Source organism: Phyllostomus hastatus, unplaced genomic scaffold, assembly GCF_019186645.2.
Source record: "Phyllostomus hastatus isolate PE091 unplaced genomic scaffold, TTU_PhHast_1.1 phas_scaffold_129, whole genome shotgun sequence".
Lineage (NCBI taxonomy): Eukaryota > Metazoa > Chordata > Mammalia > Chiroptera > Phyllostomidae > Phyllostomus > Phyllostomus hastatus.
In genome coordinates this window covers 17,868,145-17,882,891 of record NW_025334009.1, presented here as the reverse complement: position 1 = coordinate 17,882,891, position 14,747 = coordinate 17,868,145, and the positions used below count along the sequence as shown (strand labels likewise).

Genomic DNA, 14,747 nt, shown 5'->3' with positions numbered 1-14,747 from the left:
CCTTTGATCAAAAAGCGGTGTACATATTTTTCCAGATCACTTGAAAACAGAGAGCCTACAATGCCATTGAGCAGTGCCATTCATTATCATAAATTGATTGTATTTTAGCATTGCTTTAGAAATATGAAGATGTTTGTGTACCATTTTTCCTTTACAGCATAGCTCAAAATCCATCTTCTCAACACTGCGTTAAATGTCAGTATCAATATCCACAGACTCAGAATGTAAAGTAGAAAAAACACAACATCTGTGAGTGAGACTGGGGAATCAGTGTGAAGATAACCACAAGCAGTTATTAAGTAACAGGTTACTAAGTGAGATTTATTAACAGAGAGGTTAATTTTGTTAACAAAATTACTTCAACAAAAATGTACATTCCTCTAGAAAATTCTGGACATAGAGTAGCATTTATATTTTTAGATAAACTCTCCAGGTGATTCTTATGCCCTCCAAATTTTGAATACCACTGTTCTAGAATAGAATAGTTCATACTCTGTGTTAGCAATTACCCTAGCACACAGATCTGTGTGGATGCAACTAACATGTCAATTACACTTTTTGCTTGTTTTGTTTTTGAATAAAACAATAGGAACTGGTCCTAAAGTGTGGAATGGCTTATCAGAAAGGTCCTTTCAGACTGTTTTGAAAGTTTTCCATGGAGAAAACCTAAGATTGGCTGGGGAGACATGAGGTCCGGGAAGCCTCATTGGTCTAGGCCTATTCTCCTGAGTCCCTGGCCCTTCGTGGCCACAGAATAAATATTTGTCAGTTGACTATAAAAATACTTGAAGAAGAGGCCACTGCTTGATGTCTCTTTTCACATCCATGTTTCTTTCTCTCTCCCTCTCTCTCCTCCTCTCCCTCCCTCTCTCCCCCTTTCCCCCCTTTCTCTTTCCCCCTTAATCTTCACCAAAGGAATAAAAATAATCCTTTGGTGAAGATTAAAAAATACTTAGGGAAAGAAATACATTTTGATAGAAAAACTTTGTAGACAAAAGTGTAATGTGAAAAATGTAAACTAAAAATTGCTTTTCCAGTACTATAGGGACAAACAGGGAAAGAAAACTTTCATTTTGATAACCTCCCATGACTTTATTTAACACCATTATTTAATAAGCAATGTTTTAGTGGGATTTTAAAATTTCTTTCTTACAAGTAATAGGTAAGAGAAAATTATCAAGAAAGATGCTAATAGAGTATAGATTCTTTTGAACTAGAGGAAAGGAAACAATGCATGAAACCTTTCACATTAATGATTCCTGTTTTTTACCTTACAACATGGTTAGTTTACAAGGATACCCACGTGTGTGTGTATGGATATGTATTTCATATGGATCCATAGCTCACTCTTTGTAAACATTATTAATCAGAAAAAATTAAATATATTCAATAGTTACATCAAAAGTTAATATTATTGCTGATGACACCTTGTTTCCATATTCAGTGATAATATTTTAGCTCTAAAGTGTGTAACCCTCGGTCTATTTCACGTCCCGTGACCTTTCAGCTCTTCCACCTAGTGTGATTTTTGATGACTAGCCAATGAGCGGTGGAAAATAGGAGGTGGTATGTCAGCTTTTTGTAACCAGAGTGGAAGGTGATGGCTTGTGTGTTCCTGGCCTTTCTCTTTGAGTCATGTTGCCTCCGGAAGCCCTTCACGGGTGCTCGGTCTGTCTGTCATGCAGGGCAGTGGGCCCCGCATGGCCTCCTTCCGTTGATCTTTACTTCAGCAGACTCTGTGTATCAAATGGAAAGGTTGGCTTTATTTAAGCCAGGAGTCCTGTTACATATGGTTAATTAGTAGTTGAGTCTGTAGAGTTATAATAGGTGTTTTTTCTTTGGTGGGGGTATTATTTTGTCTCAGCAAGTCCAGTGAATTACCACATCTTTTTCCTACTTATATATTTCTGTCATAGTAGCATACATACACAAGCATTAACGCTTGTTTTTCTTAAACATAAGATTAGGTAATTCAGATGTGTTGATATTTGGAGTCAGAATATTCTAGCCTGTGTCTAGCCTAGCCACTTAATCGCGTGGCTCCCCTTTTTAAGCAGTAGTTTCAATAGTTTTAAGTAGTTTTATTTCAGAGATTGGTAAACTGTGGCCCAGAGTCCTACCATTCGCTGCCTGCTTTTGTAAATGACGTTTTATTGGAACACCGCCCCTCTCATTTGTTTACATCCATGTCTGTGGTTTGCACTACAACAATAGAATTGGGGAATTGGGGCAGAAACTGTCTGGCCCTTCGCAGGAAATGTTTTCTGACCTCTGGTTTATAAATAATGTAATTTGTTTGGAGCCTTTGGCTCCTTATTTAAAAAAAAAACCCCACAAAATTCTAGTGAGCTTTTGTTGTTTGGGGCCACTTTATGTTCTGTACATAACAAGAATGTCACCTACATTTTTCAAGAAATAATTGTAAAATAACTCACTTAGAAATCCATAGTCATTTTGCATTAAGCAGAGGCCATATGTGAAATTTATACAAAATATTTATTTTTTATCTTGTAACATTTAAAAGGTTACCTCTTTATGGGCGGCTAAGATTATGAATTAGATTGTATTAAGATGTAGCATTTTTACTATATTAATGATGTTTCTTTAGTTGTCTCCGAGACGGAAGTTCTACTGAAAGAACTGGAGGAAATGCTCCAGCAAGCTCTGGAGCCCCCACCCCCAGCAGATGAGACTGAGAAGGAACACGGAGAGCCCATAAATACTGGAGAAAAGGTAACGCTGATCGTTATAAATAGCAACTTCAGTTCTTTAAATGGCAGAGATTGTTCCTGGATGTACATTTTCAGTATATGGAAAACTTTATTCACTTCTCAAATTTGAGCTTTTGATTATCATGAGCTGAATAATAAACTAGCAGCCCGTGGAGAAATCTGAACACATCTATCAGTCTTTGAACAAGTACCCATGTTTCAGCAGCGGGGCTCCTTTGTTTTAGATCTCTGGGGTTGGGAGGAAGAAAGGCGGACGGGGCTTGCTGCCACCAGAGGCCTCCTCCCTGCTGCCAGTCTCTACAGGCAGGAGACGGGGTCGGGATGAGAGCCGCTCTCGGGGAAATCTGCCCTGTTGCACACACAGGGATAGCTTGTATAGGGACATACTCCATTAATAAAATACTGGGGGTAGAATCTTTTCCTATAACACATTTTACCACTCATATCTACATTTGTCCTTTTCTTCCTTTTGGCCAGTCGTGTTGGGCTGAGAAAGGATACAGGTGCTTCACTTTATTCAATATGTATATGACAATATAAATTTAAACTGGTTGACGAACTGTTCAGCACATCAGCTCCATGTATCTGCAAATAAAATGAGGATACACACCTAGGTCAGTAAAACAGAGCAGCAGTGTGGTAGGTGTGAAAAAAATAAGTCATAAGCAGCCACCTCCATAGGCAGGGCAGCTGGTCCCTGAGTGGGTAGGAGGAAGAATGGCAGCGAGGAGCCCAGCGTCCTCATGGTTCCACCCATTCTCCCACTCAGTCATGGACACGCGGTGCATCTGGAGTCTCGAGCGCTCAGTGGTGCGGAGCACCAGCTGTGGGGTAGAATGCCTCCATCCCACACCTGGTTTTGCCCCTGAGCACTTGTGTGACCTGGCACAGTTGCTCATCACTTGCCTCAAAGGATTGTTTTGAGGGTTCAGTAAGGCAAACCAGGAATAGTACTTTGCATAGTTAGTGACGCCCGAGGTTAGCTATTATTACAGATGAGAATTGGCAATGGAAGTCACTAGAGAGAATAAATGCAATATTTCCTTACTTTATCTCTTTTTTCACATTCCCACTTTGAACAACTACCTATCCCCCCTCCCTCCTCACAAAAACAGAAGACGGTGTATTTGTAAATGGACAAGGTTGTTTGCACATGTTGGCAGGCTGCCCAATTGTGTGGCCTCATTCAGAACTTCCACAAGAATAAAGAAGACCTTAAGTACCTCCTTTATGGAGTTAGAAAGCAAGAATATGTACAAAATTCACAGTTAAGGGGATCAATGTGTTAAAAGAAAATAGAATTAGTGTTGAAAACTCTTACTGACTTGAAAAACTCGTTTTCTTAATCAGTACCAGTATACCAACTTGTACCTGGATTGGCATGGGATGAAAATGGCATTTTTCCGTTTAGAGTTCTTTTTTTAAAAAAAAACTTATTTTTTATATCTCATCTTTTATAGAATAAGATCTATTGGTTTGAGGCATATGTATATATAATTACTATACAGTTTTTACTTTGCTAGCAAATGTGTGTTTTGTTTGAGCACCATATGGTTTTGTGCAATGTTTTTTCAGCCTTCACAGTTTGTCTTTTCAAAAATACAGCCAGGCTGATTTTTACAGAGATGTCCTGGAGCTTTTACCGTCACAGAATTGGCTTCTATTTTGCCATTATAACTAATAACTTGATAAAATAGAAAATTACTTCTGATTTTTATTTCTTAAGGTAAAATACAGAGTTTTAATACATCACCAGGCAAGTGCTTGCTTTTTGTTTTAGATTCTTGTAATATTATATGCTTTCAAAAGGCATTTAGGAATTGTAAAAATTAACCATTTTAACTTTCTGGCAGGCAGGTGAGTGCCTCCTGCTGACTGGTTTATAAGCCGCTCTCCACACTGAGCTTTATTAAGGCTGGCATTCACACAGGCTCAGGATATTTAGGGCCTTGTTCATTTTTAAATAAAGAGAATAGCAATGAAACTAACTGTTAAAGCTGGAGCAATTTCCAGTTTAAAAGTAAAGCAGTGATCAAGTGATCATCACCTCAGGCATTTCTTTTCTTTCTTCTTCCTTTTTGTTAGTAGGAAAAATTAATAGGGCTTCCAAAGGTAACTTCACTTAAAATAGGAGCTGTGTTTTCTTTTTAGGAAAAAGTGGCGTCTTAGCAAGCTAACACACCAAAAGGAACCTCCTTATAAAATTATAAAGTTCTGAGCAGATATTGTTTGAGCTATTTTCAAAGTTGTAAATTTGATGATGTTTTCATCATTCAGTTCACATATGAGTTTTCAAGTTGATTTCTCTCAAGCATTTTACTAATGGATGAGAGTAGCAACATGAAAATAAAGCATACACATAGATAATCAAAATTTATTTCTATTTGTCATTGAAATACTTTATGAGTCCCCTTCCTAATTACGTTCTTCTTTAGTTAACATTAACACTGACTGACGTGCCCTGACTTGGCAAGCAGTGGGAGGGAATTTCAGATTTTTATAAAATCCATCTAATTCACAAGTCAGATAATCCATTTACAAATAAAATAGTTTACCTAATAATTACTTGTATTACATCACAGTTTGATATGTGAAAATACTTACATAATCTATATTATGTGAAATATGTAGATATTTTTTTTAAATTAATGGGAAGTTAACTCTAAGGAATTGTGAAGTTATAAATTTCCTGTGTGCGCATGTATGCGTGCGTTGTTTGTACCGGTGTCCTGCCTCAGCTGGAGAACATTACCACTGTTTGTGAGGGATACACATGCCTATGACACAGAAAACATGGCTGAGACAGTGTTAAATTGTATTCCTTTTAACAGTAATTTTAAGAATAAATCAGTACAGAAAACTCACAGATTAAAATGATCGTATTTTTCCAAAGCCTACAATGAAAAATGTGAAGCTTTGGGGAACAGACAGGACCTAAATAAGTCATTTTTATACTAGTGCATGTACTGTACATGATGCTATCTATACATGGAGATCATTATTTGACCACCACCACAACAGAAAATGTTGTGTAGCTGCTGTGGTTTGAGGAGTTACCAGCTACTTTATGTTTCAGTCAAATAATTAAGTCCAGTCTTCAAGTCAGTTTGACGTGGTTCTGATGAATTGCATGGTTGTTTTTGCAGCTATCTCAGTGGCACCCTGAAGCTTCTGCAAGCGGTCTGTCTGAAAACCACTGTGAAGAGGACTATGTTGTAATTGATGGGATAAAATTAAAAGCTGGGGAATGTATTGAAACTATAACTAACAAGTTTAAAGAAATAGATGCTTTGATGTCTGAATTTTAGGGCATTATAGATATTTTCAAAAGTTAATTACGAAAACAAAGTAAAAAACTTAAAATGTTTAATGAAATAGGGTTATATGAGTATTATACCAAACATGACTTTGTAATAACTTTCTTCTTTATATTTTGAGAATATACCTTGTTTTGAGATCCAATCAAATAATACTTGTTTAAAATGTAGAATTTAAGAAACCCTGATATTCGTAGATTTTTTTCATTTGCCCTAATTTTAAAACAATTTATGAAATTTATTGCACAAATACATGCTTTACAATGATTATTTAATCCCTTTATTCAAATGTGACTTAAAATGGCTAAGAAGTCTATTAGAATTCTTACAGATACTTTAAACCTAATATGTTTAGAGAATGTGTATTTGTAGTAGAATTAAGCTACTGTAAAATAAAAGGAAATATAAAAATGGTTGTATAAAGAGTTATAGCTTTTTTAAAAAGTAAAAATGTCAGTTGCCTTATTATATTGGAAATAATTATTTTAAGCACAGTGCCCAAACCTGACTGACTACCAGTCTGTTGGGGGTTTTGAAAAGATCCGAATCCCGGACCCTTTGCCACTGAATCAGTATCTCTGGAGGTGGGGATGGTCAGATGTATTGATACTGAAAAGTATAGACAGGTAAGTTAAACATATTCACTATGAAACAGATCTGAACCATGTAGAAAAGTAAGAAGTACATCATGCAATACCACCCTCTTGACATCTCCCCCAAAACTTCCGTTTTTAGGGATTGCCTCCGTGGCCGCTCATCTGCATCGTGTTCCATACACAACACAATGTGTGTGTGTGCACGTCCAGCTCTAGTTCCAGCTCTGGCTCCCCTTCTCCCTGTCCATCTCTTCCTGGGGGTAAACGGTGGAGAGAAGGGCATTCCAGGCACCTAAAACCAAAGCTTTCGGAGGGCAGAAAAAGCGAGAGAGCACCTAGGACCGGCTGTTAGGTGAATTACCTGGAGTGATGTGTGGTGGTGAGTAGGTAAGCTCAGCAGGTGAGAGGGCTGTGTGTATACAGGCTGAGGAGTTTGTAACTGTCAGGACCAAGCAGCGGGTTTTAAATAGCGGAATTCCTTTTATAGTTCAGAGAGAGCTCATGAGCAGCAGGTGGAGAATGGACGGAGAGGGAGTCACCTTGGAGCAAGGGGACCAGTTAGGAGATGACTTTGGGAATTCAGCTGTGAGATTATGAAAGACTGAAGCATGGTGGTGCTGTGATGGAGAAAATTGGATACGTTCAAGCTAAATTAACATCAGTAAATTATCAGGATTTAGAGATTGGGTATCGGGATGAGACAGTGGGGGGAGTTAAGAATGATTCCAAGTTCCTACTACTCGCATACATGCAGATTAGAAACACAGGACAAATATCGAGTTTGGGCCAAACTGTGTGACTTCAGCAGAGATGCTAAGGTCTCCATGCCTTGACAAAGCCTGCATTTCAGTACCACCCCACAACAAGAGTGACTAGAACAGTCTCTCAACATGTCACATTTAGATTCTACGTGGTTTAAAACAATGAAGATTAAGGCTTCCTTTTTTTTCTTCCAGCTCCACAGCATTTACTCCAATTTACTCCACAGCATTTTGGAAAAACTCTTCCTGTTTTTCTTGGCAGTATGGTTTTATATTCACTGCTCAATTAATTATTCCCATTTTATTTTTACTGCTTAGAATCAAGTGTAAAAATGGCTACAATAGTATTTGAAAGACTTTATCAACAATTCAGGTGTTTGATATAGACCCCGATCTAGTGCATTAGATCAATTAGATCCCTTGCAACTAATTCCTCTTGGTGGAACAGCCAGTGCTCATCAGAGTCAGATTTCACAGATAAGATACCGACACTTCCAGACTGAGTTCATCTCTGTCATGTTCTGAGTTACAGTAGTCTGGAATTTCCACTGAATACTTTGTGTACTTGAGCAGCTCAAAAGGCTTCTGAAAACAAAATTTTGGATTGGTTCTATCTTCAAAGAAAATTGCAGACTCCTTCTAAGAAGAAATCCAGGCTTTCAAATTTCCAAATAGAATGTTCCCAGCAGAAGGGATGAAGGAACAGTTGATTAACACCTCAGTCCTTGGGGCTGAGAATCCTGCCTGGTTGGCACACCCTCCCTGCTGGTAAACACCGAGTGTTCCAAGGCAGGCATGTGACAGAGACAGGGCACAGCGGTGGGACTGTGGAAGCAGGATGCCTGCCTTCAGGTCCTGGTGCTGCTGTCTAGGATCTGGGAGACCCAAGGCAAGATATTGAACTTCTCTGAGCCTGGGTCTTCTTTTTTTTTCTTTTTTCCCATCTAGAAAGGGGAAGACTCGGAAGACAATGCAAGTTGTGACTGTGATTGTTGGCTCAGCATTTCTCCTCTGACTGCCTCTGCCATGCCTCTTCTATGCCTATTGCACTAACACACTCCTTTCCACAGGATCTGGGTGACACCCCTGCTTCTGAGGGACCAGGACCAAGGACTGTGTGCCATTAGTTGACTTCTAGGTCAGGCCTAGAGGTGGCCAGTACCTTACACTTTATAGCTAGAACCTCTTGCTAGGCCCAAGGAGAACGTTACAAGGAAATTGCATCTGCCCACCAAAGGAGGTTAAATTCTAAGCACATTAGTTATACCACGTTCAGTGTGTATGAGGCATAAGGCCATGTGTCAGGGTCTTCGGCCCAGACATTTGGGTTTGAGGAGTGGCTGACCGATCCTCTCTGGAATGAGTTAGGTCAAGCCTGTCTGTTTACAGTTGCATGAACTTATCAAAGGTCTGGGACCATTAGAAGCTGTGTTCCTAGTTAAATCTGTAGACTCTGGAGAGCTGAGCACCGAATCCAGCTGTTATCTTATATTCCAGAAGTCTTGGTTCATGTGCCCCATGCTAGAAGCTAGATTTATGCAGCTATTTTCAGTATTAAGAGGCTTAGCTGTATCTTTATTGGAGACAGGCTGTGTTTTTTTGATAGGTTAGTGTCTTATTGCCACCAGTGGAATGAAGTGGAATGAAGCACCTGTGTACTTGCAAAAGTCTGTAGTGTGTACAGCCTTGAACTTGCTGGCTCTGCAGTGGAGGGTGACAGTTTTAATCTATTCACTAGTAGACCCAGGAACTGCCATGAACTTTGTAAATCAGTCTGGAACTTTTGTAGGAAAAATGGGTGGTTAGCCCTTTCTTGAGGAACATTTCTTTCATGAACCTCAGGGGACCTGTGTAGTGCTGTTGATGGAGGAAACCATTCTACCTGCCATCGAATACCTCCACCAAATTGCTGGTAGTCCATGACTCCTCCATTTATTGGGGCTAACAAATGGTAGAGACCTATTCCAGATACTTCCAGCCCAGTAGAATTTGAAAACCCTAGGAATATCCAGATCCTGCTCCATCATTTCAATGATCTCTATGAGGTTCCAAGAGCAGATCTAGGCATAGCACAATTAAGGAATTCTAAGTACTTCTTTATGGCTTAGCATACTTTTAATGCATTCCAATGGAGCTCTAGATTCAGTAGAGTTCACTTCCCATGAAATTCAAAAAATATGGATTATGTAAGTATTCTCATATGTCAGAATGTACTGGTTAGTCCAGATGAACTTGGCCTTAAGGTCCAGGTGACACATTCTATGTCTGCAAGTCTAAATGTTAGTGTTTTTACACCCACAGATTTGTTGTATATTGTAAGTACTTAACACAGTCAGCAACATAATCAAATAAAAGGGTAGAGGAGAGCGAAAATGGTTTCCGAGGGAAACATTGCAAGAATGTGTCATTTGCTTCCAAAAGGTACTACAAGAAAGAGATATACTTAGAAAAAATCCAAAACAAAAACAAAAAACTGCCCCCCCCCCCAAAAAAAAAACAGTTTGTAAGTAGTCTGGAAGTTGTTGGCGTAGAAAATAAAACTTTTTTATCTTTGGACCCTCCACTCAGAAAAAGATTCTCATATGAAGCTATAGCCTGGGCTGGGGGAAGATCAAGTCCAAGGCATTGGTGTTCAATTTTTTCAGGAGAGACGGAGACCGAATCCAGGTGGCTTTTAGGAAAACATGGCCTCATGGTGAAGACCCAATCAGAGGTTTGGCTCTAACACTGCAAAATATTACAAAGTGACTTTTAGTAGATATTTCAGCTGAACAAAACCTCCTATAAAGTATAAAGGCATGGCACTATAGCCACCTGATGTGCCCAAAGTGTTACTAATTAAATCTGGAGAGAGAAACATGTCTTGAAAAAAACTGATTTTGGCGCATGGAATGAACATAGAAAAGTCACTAAGTTGTGGAGAAAGTGGTATTGCCAGAGTTCTACCAGCCTGAACTAAAAGAGACTGAAACTCTTTGAAAGGAAAACAAGATCTCTGAGCCCCTAATTTTGTAGAAGTAGAAGACAGCCGGTGAAAACTTAGCCACACACACACACACACACACACACACACACACACACACGGCATAAATTTCATTTTCATTTTCAGAAACAAATGATGAAGATGATGGGAGAGGATTTCACAGAGGACAGAGCCAGGAACTGTAGGAACAATGAACTGGGGATCTTTCTCATCCCCCACCCCCACTCAGCTCTCCTGCATCTGGGAACAGAACTAAGGTCTAATCAAGAAACAGTTTTTTGCTCCTAGGACAGGGATCTTGGCTGATTTCCCTAGAGGGATTTCAAAATTGCTAAGGATTGTTTCATCTCTTTGAACAGGGGTGTTTGTTGTGATTATCCTGTCCCTCTGTTACACTGTCATATATTGTATGGGTGTCAGGACGGGGTGGGCCAATAATGTGTCTTTTTAGTTCATAGGTCTAATTCACATCTGGGCCAGATGTAGATGGAGTCCTAAATGTGTCTGCTACCATGATTGGGTGAGACTTCTGGGCGTCCTTTGTTGGGAATGGAGACATTTTCCAACTGGAGGGATGGGAAAATGTGGCCAAGGAGACAGACAGTAGTTGATTGAATTATTGAACTAAGTTTTTATGTCTTTTGCTCTGTATCATTATCATGGCCCTATTAAGGGCAGGATGTACTACCCTGTCTTGTGACTTTGGGTTTGGCTTTAAGAGACTTTGAGTGTTTTCTTCTTTTATTCTTGTGCTCCTGCCATCGCCTTGAGAAGAACATGCCCCAGGAAGCCTTCTGGTTCAGGGACGATGAAAGACCGTGGAGAAGACCCAGACCCATAGACTTGCAGAATGAAGCAGAGATGCCCAGGTGATCCTGTCGATCCATAGATGTCTTTAGCCACTGAGTTTTGAAGTGAGTTGTTCCACAGCGCTATTGTAGCGATAGTTAACGAGTACACTTGGCTTCTGGGTTCCCGCAGCAATTTCACAGAACAGTCATGGTGGCAGGTTTTCTGCTGTGCCTGGCCCATGGGATGTTTTCTCCTTAGGGTAGGACTACTGTCAAAATAGTCGTGCCTTCTGGTTTGGACCAGAGTGCTAGCTAGAGGCTGTCTGCCAAATGAACTTGGAAGCGTTGTCTAGATCTAGTCCAGATAGGCCCCTCAACTGATGCGGCTCAGGCCGTTCCCTGCCCAGCCTCACAGGGGTGAGTTTCGTTGTGAACTGTTTCAGATGGCTTTATCAAGGAGGCAGCATCTGTATAGATGTTATAAATAAATTGATTACCAATACCACCCAGCATATCACTAAGGGCTCATAAGAGTAGGTCACTTATTTTAAGTATTTTTAGACTCTATAATAATCACAGAGTGGAAACATGCCCATAATGATGAAATGCCTCATTTGGAAAATTAAAGTGTGTATGTATTTCCACACCCTTCTGTTCCCCTTTCCTTCCTGGCATTTTGGGATTGTGTGTGACAGGATTCTGAGTTGAAAACTCTTTAAGTTTGGGTCCATATTTTACCTACTAACCTGTCTTAAGTCATGGGATCAGTGAATGGAAGGGCCAGAATTTGAGCACGTTTCTGTCTAGTTCCAGGTCCCATGCCCTTGATTACTACTGTCTCTATTGTTTAATACTCTGGTAACTTGCTGGGTGGTGGAATGACCATTTTGTTTCCTGGTATGTACAATGGGGATGGAACTACCTAAAGAAAAGCATTGTTGTGAGCAGTAAGTGAGATGTCTTATGGGAAAGTACTTTGTAAATCAATTATATTTTCTACTTTTTTAAACGGAAACTGAGCATGTGTTTAAGTATATTGCAATCCATAATTACTGATAAAATGTAATTATACACTTGAAATGATCACTCGTGTTACTCTTACTCCATCTACTAGTCATCGATATCAGACCTCCTTGTTTCTCTTTTTTAAAATTAACCTTTGTTGGCAGCATTATGATCTTCCCTCTGATGGGTTTGTTAACAGTAACATCTGTCTTCCAAGTGGCTTTAAGTCCCTTGCTTTCTTCACAGACATTCTGTTGAGAAAGGAAAGGGGTGGGCGCATCTTCATGTTGATGGGTTCTGTGTCACTTTTGCATGCATTCCAGTAAGTGTGTGGCTGCCTTTCACGGGAAGCCCGTGTTGTGCTCAAGCATGCCTTCCCTCAACAAGTTGGAACTTGGTCCCTAGATCCAAAGATCTTTGGAAAGCCAGGAAGCTCACCAAAATATTTGATCAAAATTAGCCTATTTTATCAGTGACACTTGCTTATTATGACATGCAATGGCATAAATTTAAAGTGTTATAAAACAACTCTTGCAGTTTGCAGAGGGAAAGGAACAGACAGAAGACAGATGTGAATGCGGCCATGCTTCTCTCTTCTGGAGCTTACAATCTAGTGAGGGAAGAAGAATGTAAACAAACAGAGGTGATCCCCAAAGCAGAAAGTGAATATGAAAATTGCAGAAGGGATTTTTTTTCCCAGATAGCTAAGAGTCAGTTATTACAAAGTCTATTAATGCAATTCCTTCAGTCTCAGGCGTCCCCTCCCGTTGCTGAGAAACCACCTTACAGAGTCTGAGGTCAAAAGACAGCTTTAGACCTGGCCTGCCAGCAGCTGTTCCTGAAGGGAATTAATCCAGAACTAAGACTCCACTGTTAAGCTCCTCCTCTGGTTCTTCTTGAATTGCAGAGAGGGCCAATGACAGTGACACCTGACCTTTAGAGACCACTAGAGGTGGTCTGAGGGGACTCGTTGCCTCTGTCAGCACAATTACATCAGACCCCAGGTATGCCATACGGCCACCATATCCCCTCTTTTTCCTGCTCACATGCATGGCTGCAATGCACTGCCCCCTGTTCCTCAGGGCCTCCGTAACGTCCTTCACTACTGTGGGTCAAGCCAAGATGTGGGAGGCATAAGAGGGGAGGTAGGCAAGGGACACTCGACTCGGATGAGAGTGCTTGGAGCCCCTTCACTGCAGGGGGGTCAGGGTTGTGTGCCCTTGGGGTAAAGGGCTGCCCAGCAGCCTCCAGCTCCAGCCCACAGTCCTCCCCACCTTTCCCCTGCCCTCCTGGCCCAGGCTCTCAGCAGCAGCTGCTCTTAGGCTGTGCCAGAGCTGGAGCTTGGCTGCTCTGTGAAAGCCTGGCTTCTTCCAAGCAAAGGAGGGTTAAGGTGTGAATGTATGACAATGCGTGAAAGTGCAGATTATTTGGAAATTGGTGTCCAGCCTTATGAGATCATGTGTTAAGCACTTGGGTGAAGATGTGAAAGCAGAGGTGAGTGAGATTAATTATGACTGCAGAAAGAGCTTCATGGAGACGTTGCCTTCATTCCTTCATTCAGTACTGAGGGCCAGGTTTTGTGCTAGGCACTAGTAACAATAGTGAACAAGATATATGTACATGACCTTCAACCACATAGAAGTGATACTGACATTGGTCAAGTTGCTTTAGCCTCTCTGTGTCTTTCTTTATCTTAAAATTGGGATGATGGTTATGATAATGATAATAATAGACATAATGATACTAATGTCCTAGGGTTATTGAACAGAATAAAGTGAGTTGAGACAGGCCAAGTACCCAGCAAAGTGCCTGTCTCATTGTGTTACTATCACTACTATTTTTGAGGTCTGATTGCAGAGAGAAACCTGTGAAGCAATGCCAGGATTTGAAAGCTGGACAGGACGAAAGTCACAGGCTGAACGAAGCGGAGAGGTGAGAAAAGCAGGGACAGGAAACACATAACCCCTAATCCCAGTAACAAGAGTGCAGGGGGTAGAATGTGGGATGGGAAGAATATTGGGGATTAAGGCTGTGCCAGGCAGGGTGGGCTATGCTCAAGGAAAGCCTTATATATCACGCCAAAGGGGCAGCACCTCATTCAACAGGAGAGCCAGGTCACACCGTCAAGAGAGCAATGATGCGGAATCTACTGGTTTAAATACCCAAGGGTGCTGGGTGCTGTGGCTGGCTTGGAGCCAGACTGTTCTGCGATTCGCATGTGTGGAGGAGGGTGGGGGCAGCGGGCAGACATCACTATGCCAACCTGTGCCCCTGTGTCTGAGGAAATCCGTGCCCTGATGTTAGCTCAGATTGTCAGCTTCCACAGCGAGCACCTTAGGGTTGCCAGCAGGCAGCCAGAGACCGGAAGGTTAGGTGTCTTCGTGCAGTCTTATTAAACTCTTGGCTGCCTAGAGATAATGCACCATAGCCACAGAGTTTTAGATGGCAGAGGATCTCTGACTGTCAGAAAGGTTACAGGTAGATACTTTCATTTGTCCTCCATGAAAACTTAATATCATTTTCTTCTGTTCAAGTCAACTTACAGACCTCATTACTTCAAGT

General features: G+C 40.8%; 1 protein-coding gene across 3 annotated transcripts in view; it reads left to right on the top strand.

Moving 5' to 3' along the window:
* ZCWPW2 (zinc finger CW-type and PWWP domain containing 2) overlaps nt 1–6,437 on the top strand; it is a 102,111-nt gene extending 95,674 nt beyond the window's left edge. For all 3 annotated transcript variants that reach the window (XM_045856685.1, XM_045856686.1, XM_045856684.1), the window contains 2 exons: nt 2,609–2,733; nt 5,879–6,437. In XM_045856685.1, coding sequence (XP_045712641.1) covers nt 2,609–2,733; nt 5,879–6,040 — 287 coding nt within the window. In that variant the 3' untranslated portion in view covers nt 6,041–6,437. The remainder of the gene's footprint in view (nt 1–2,608; nt 2,734–5,878) is intronic.
* The last annotated feature ends 8,310 nt before the right edge of the window (nt 6,438–14,747 follow it).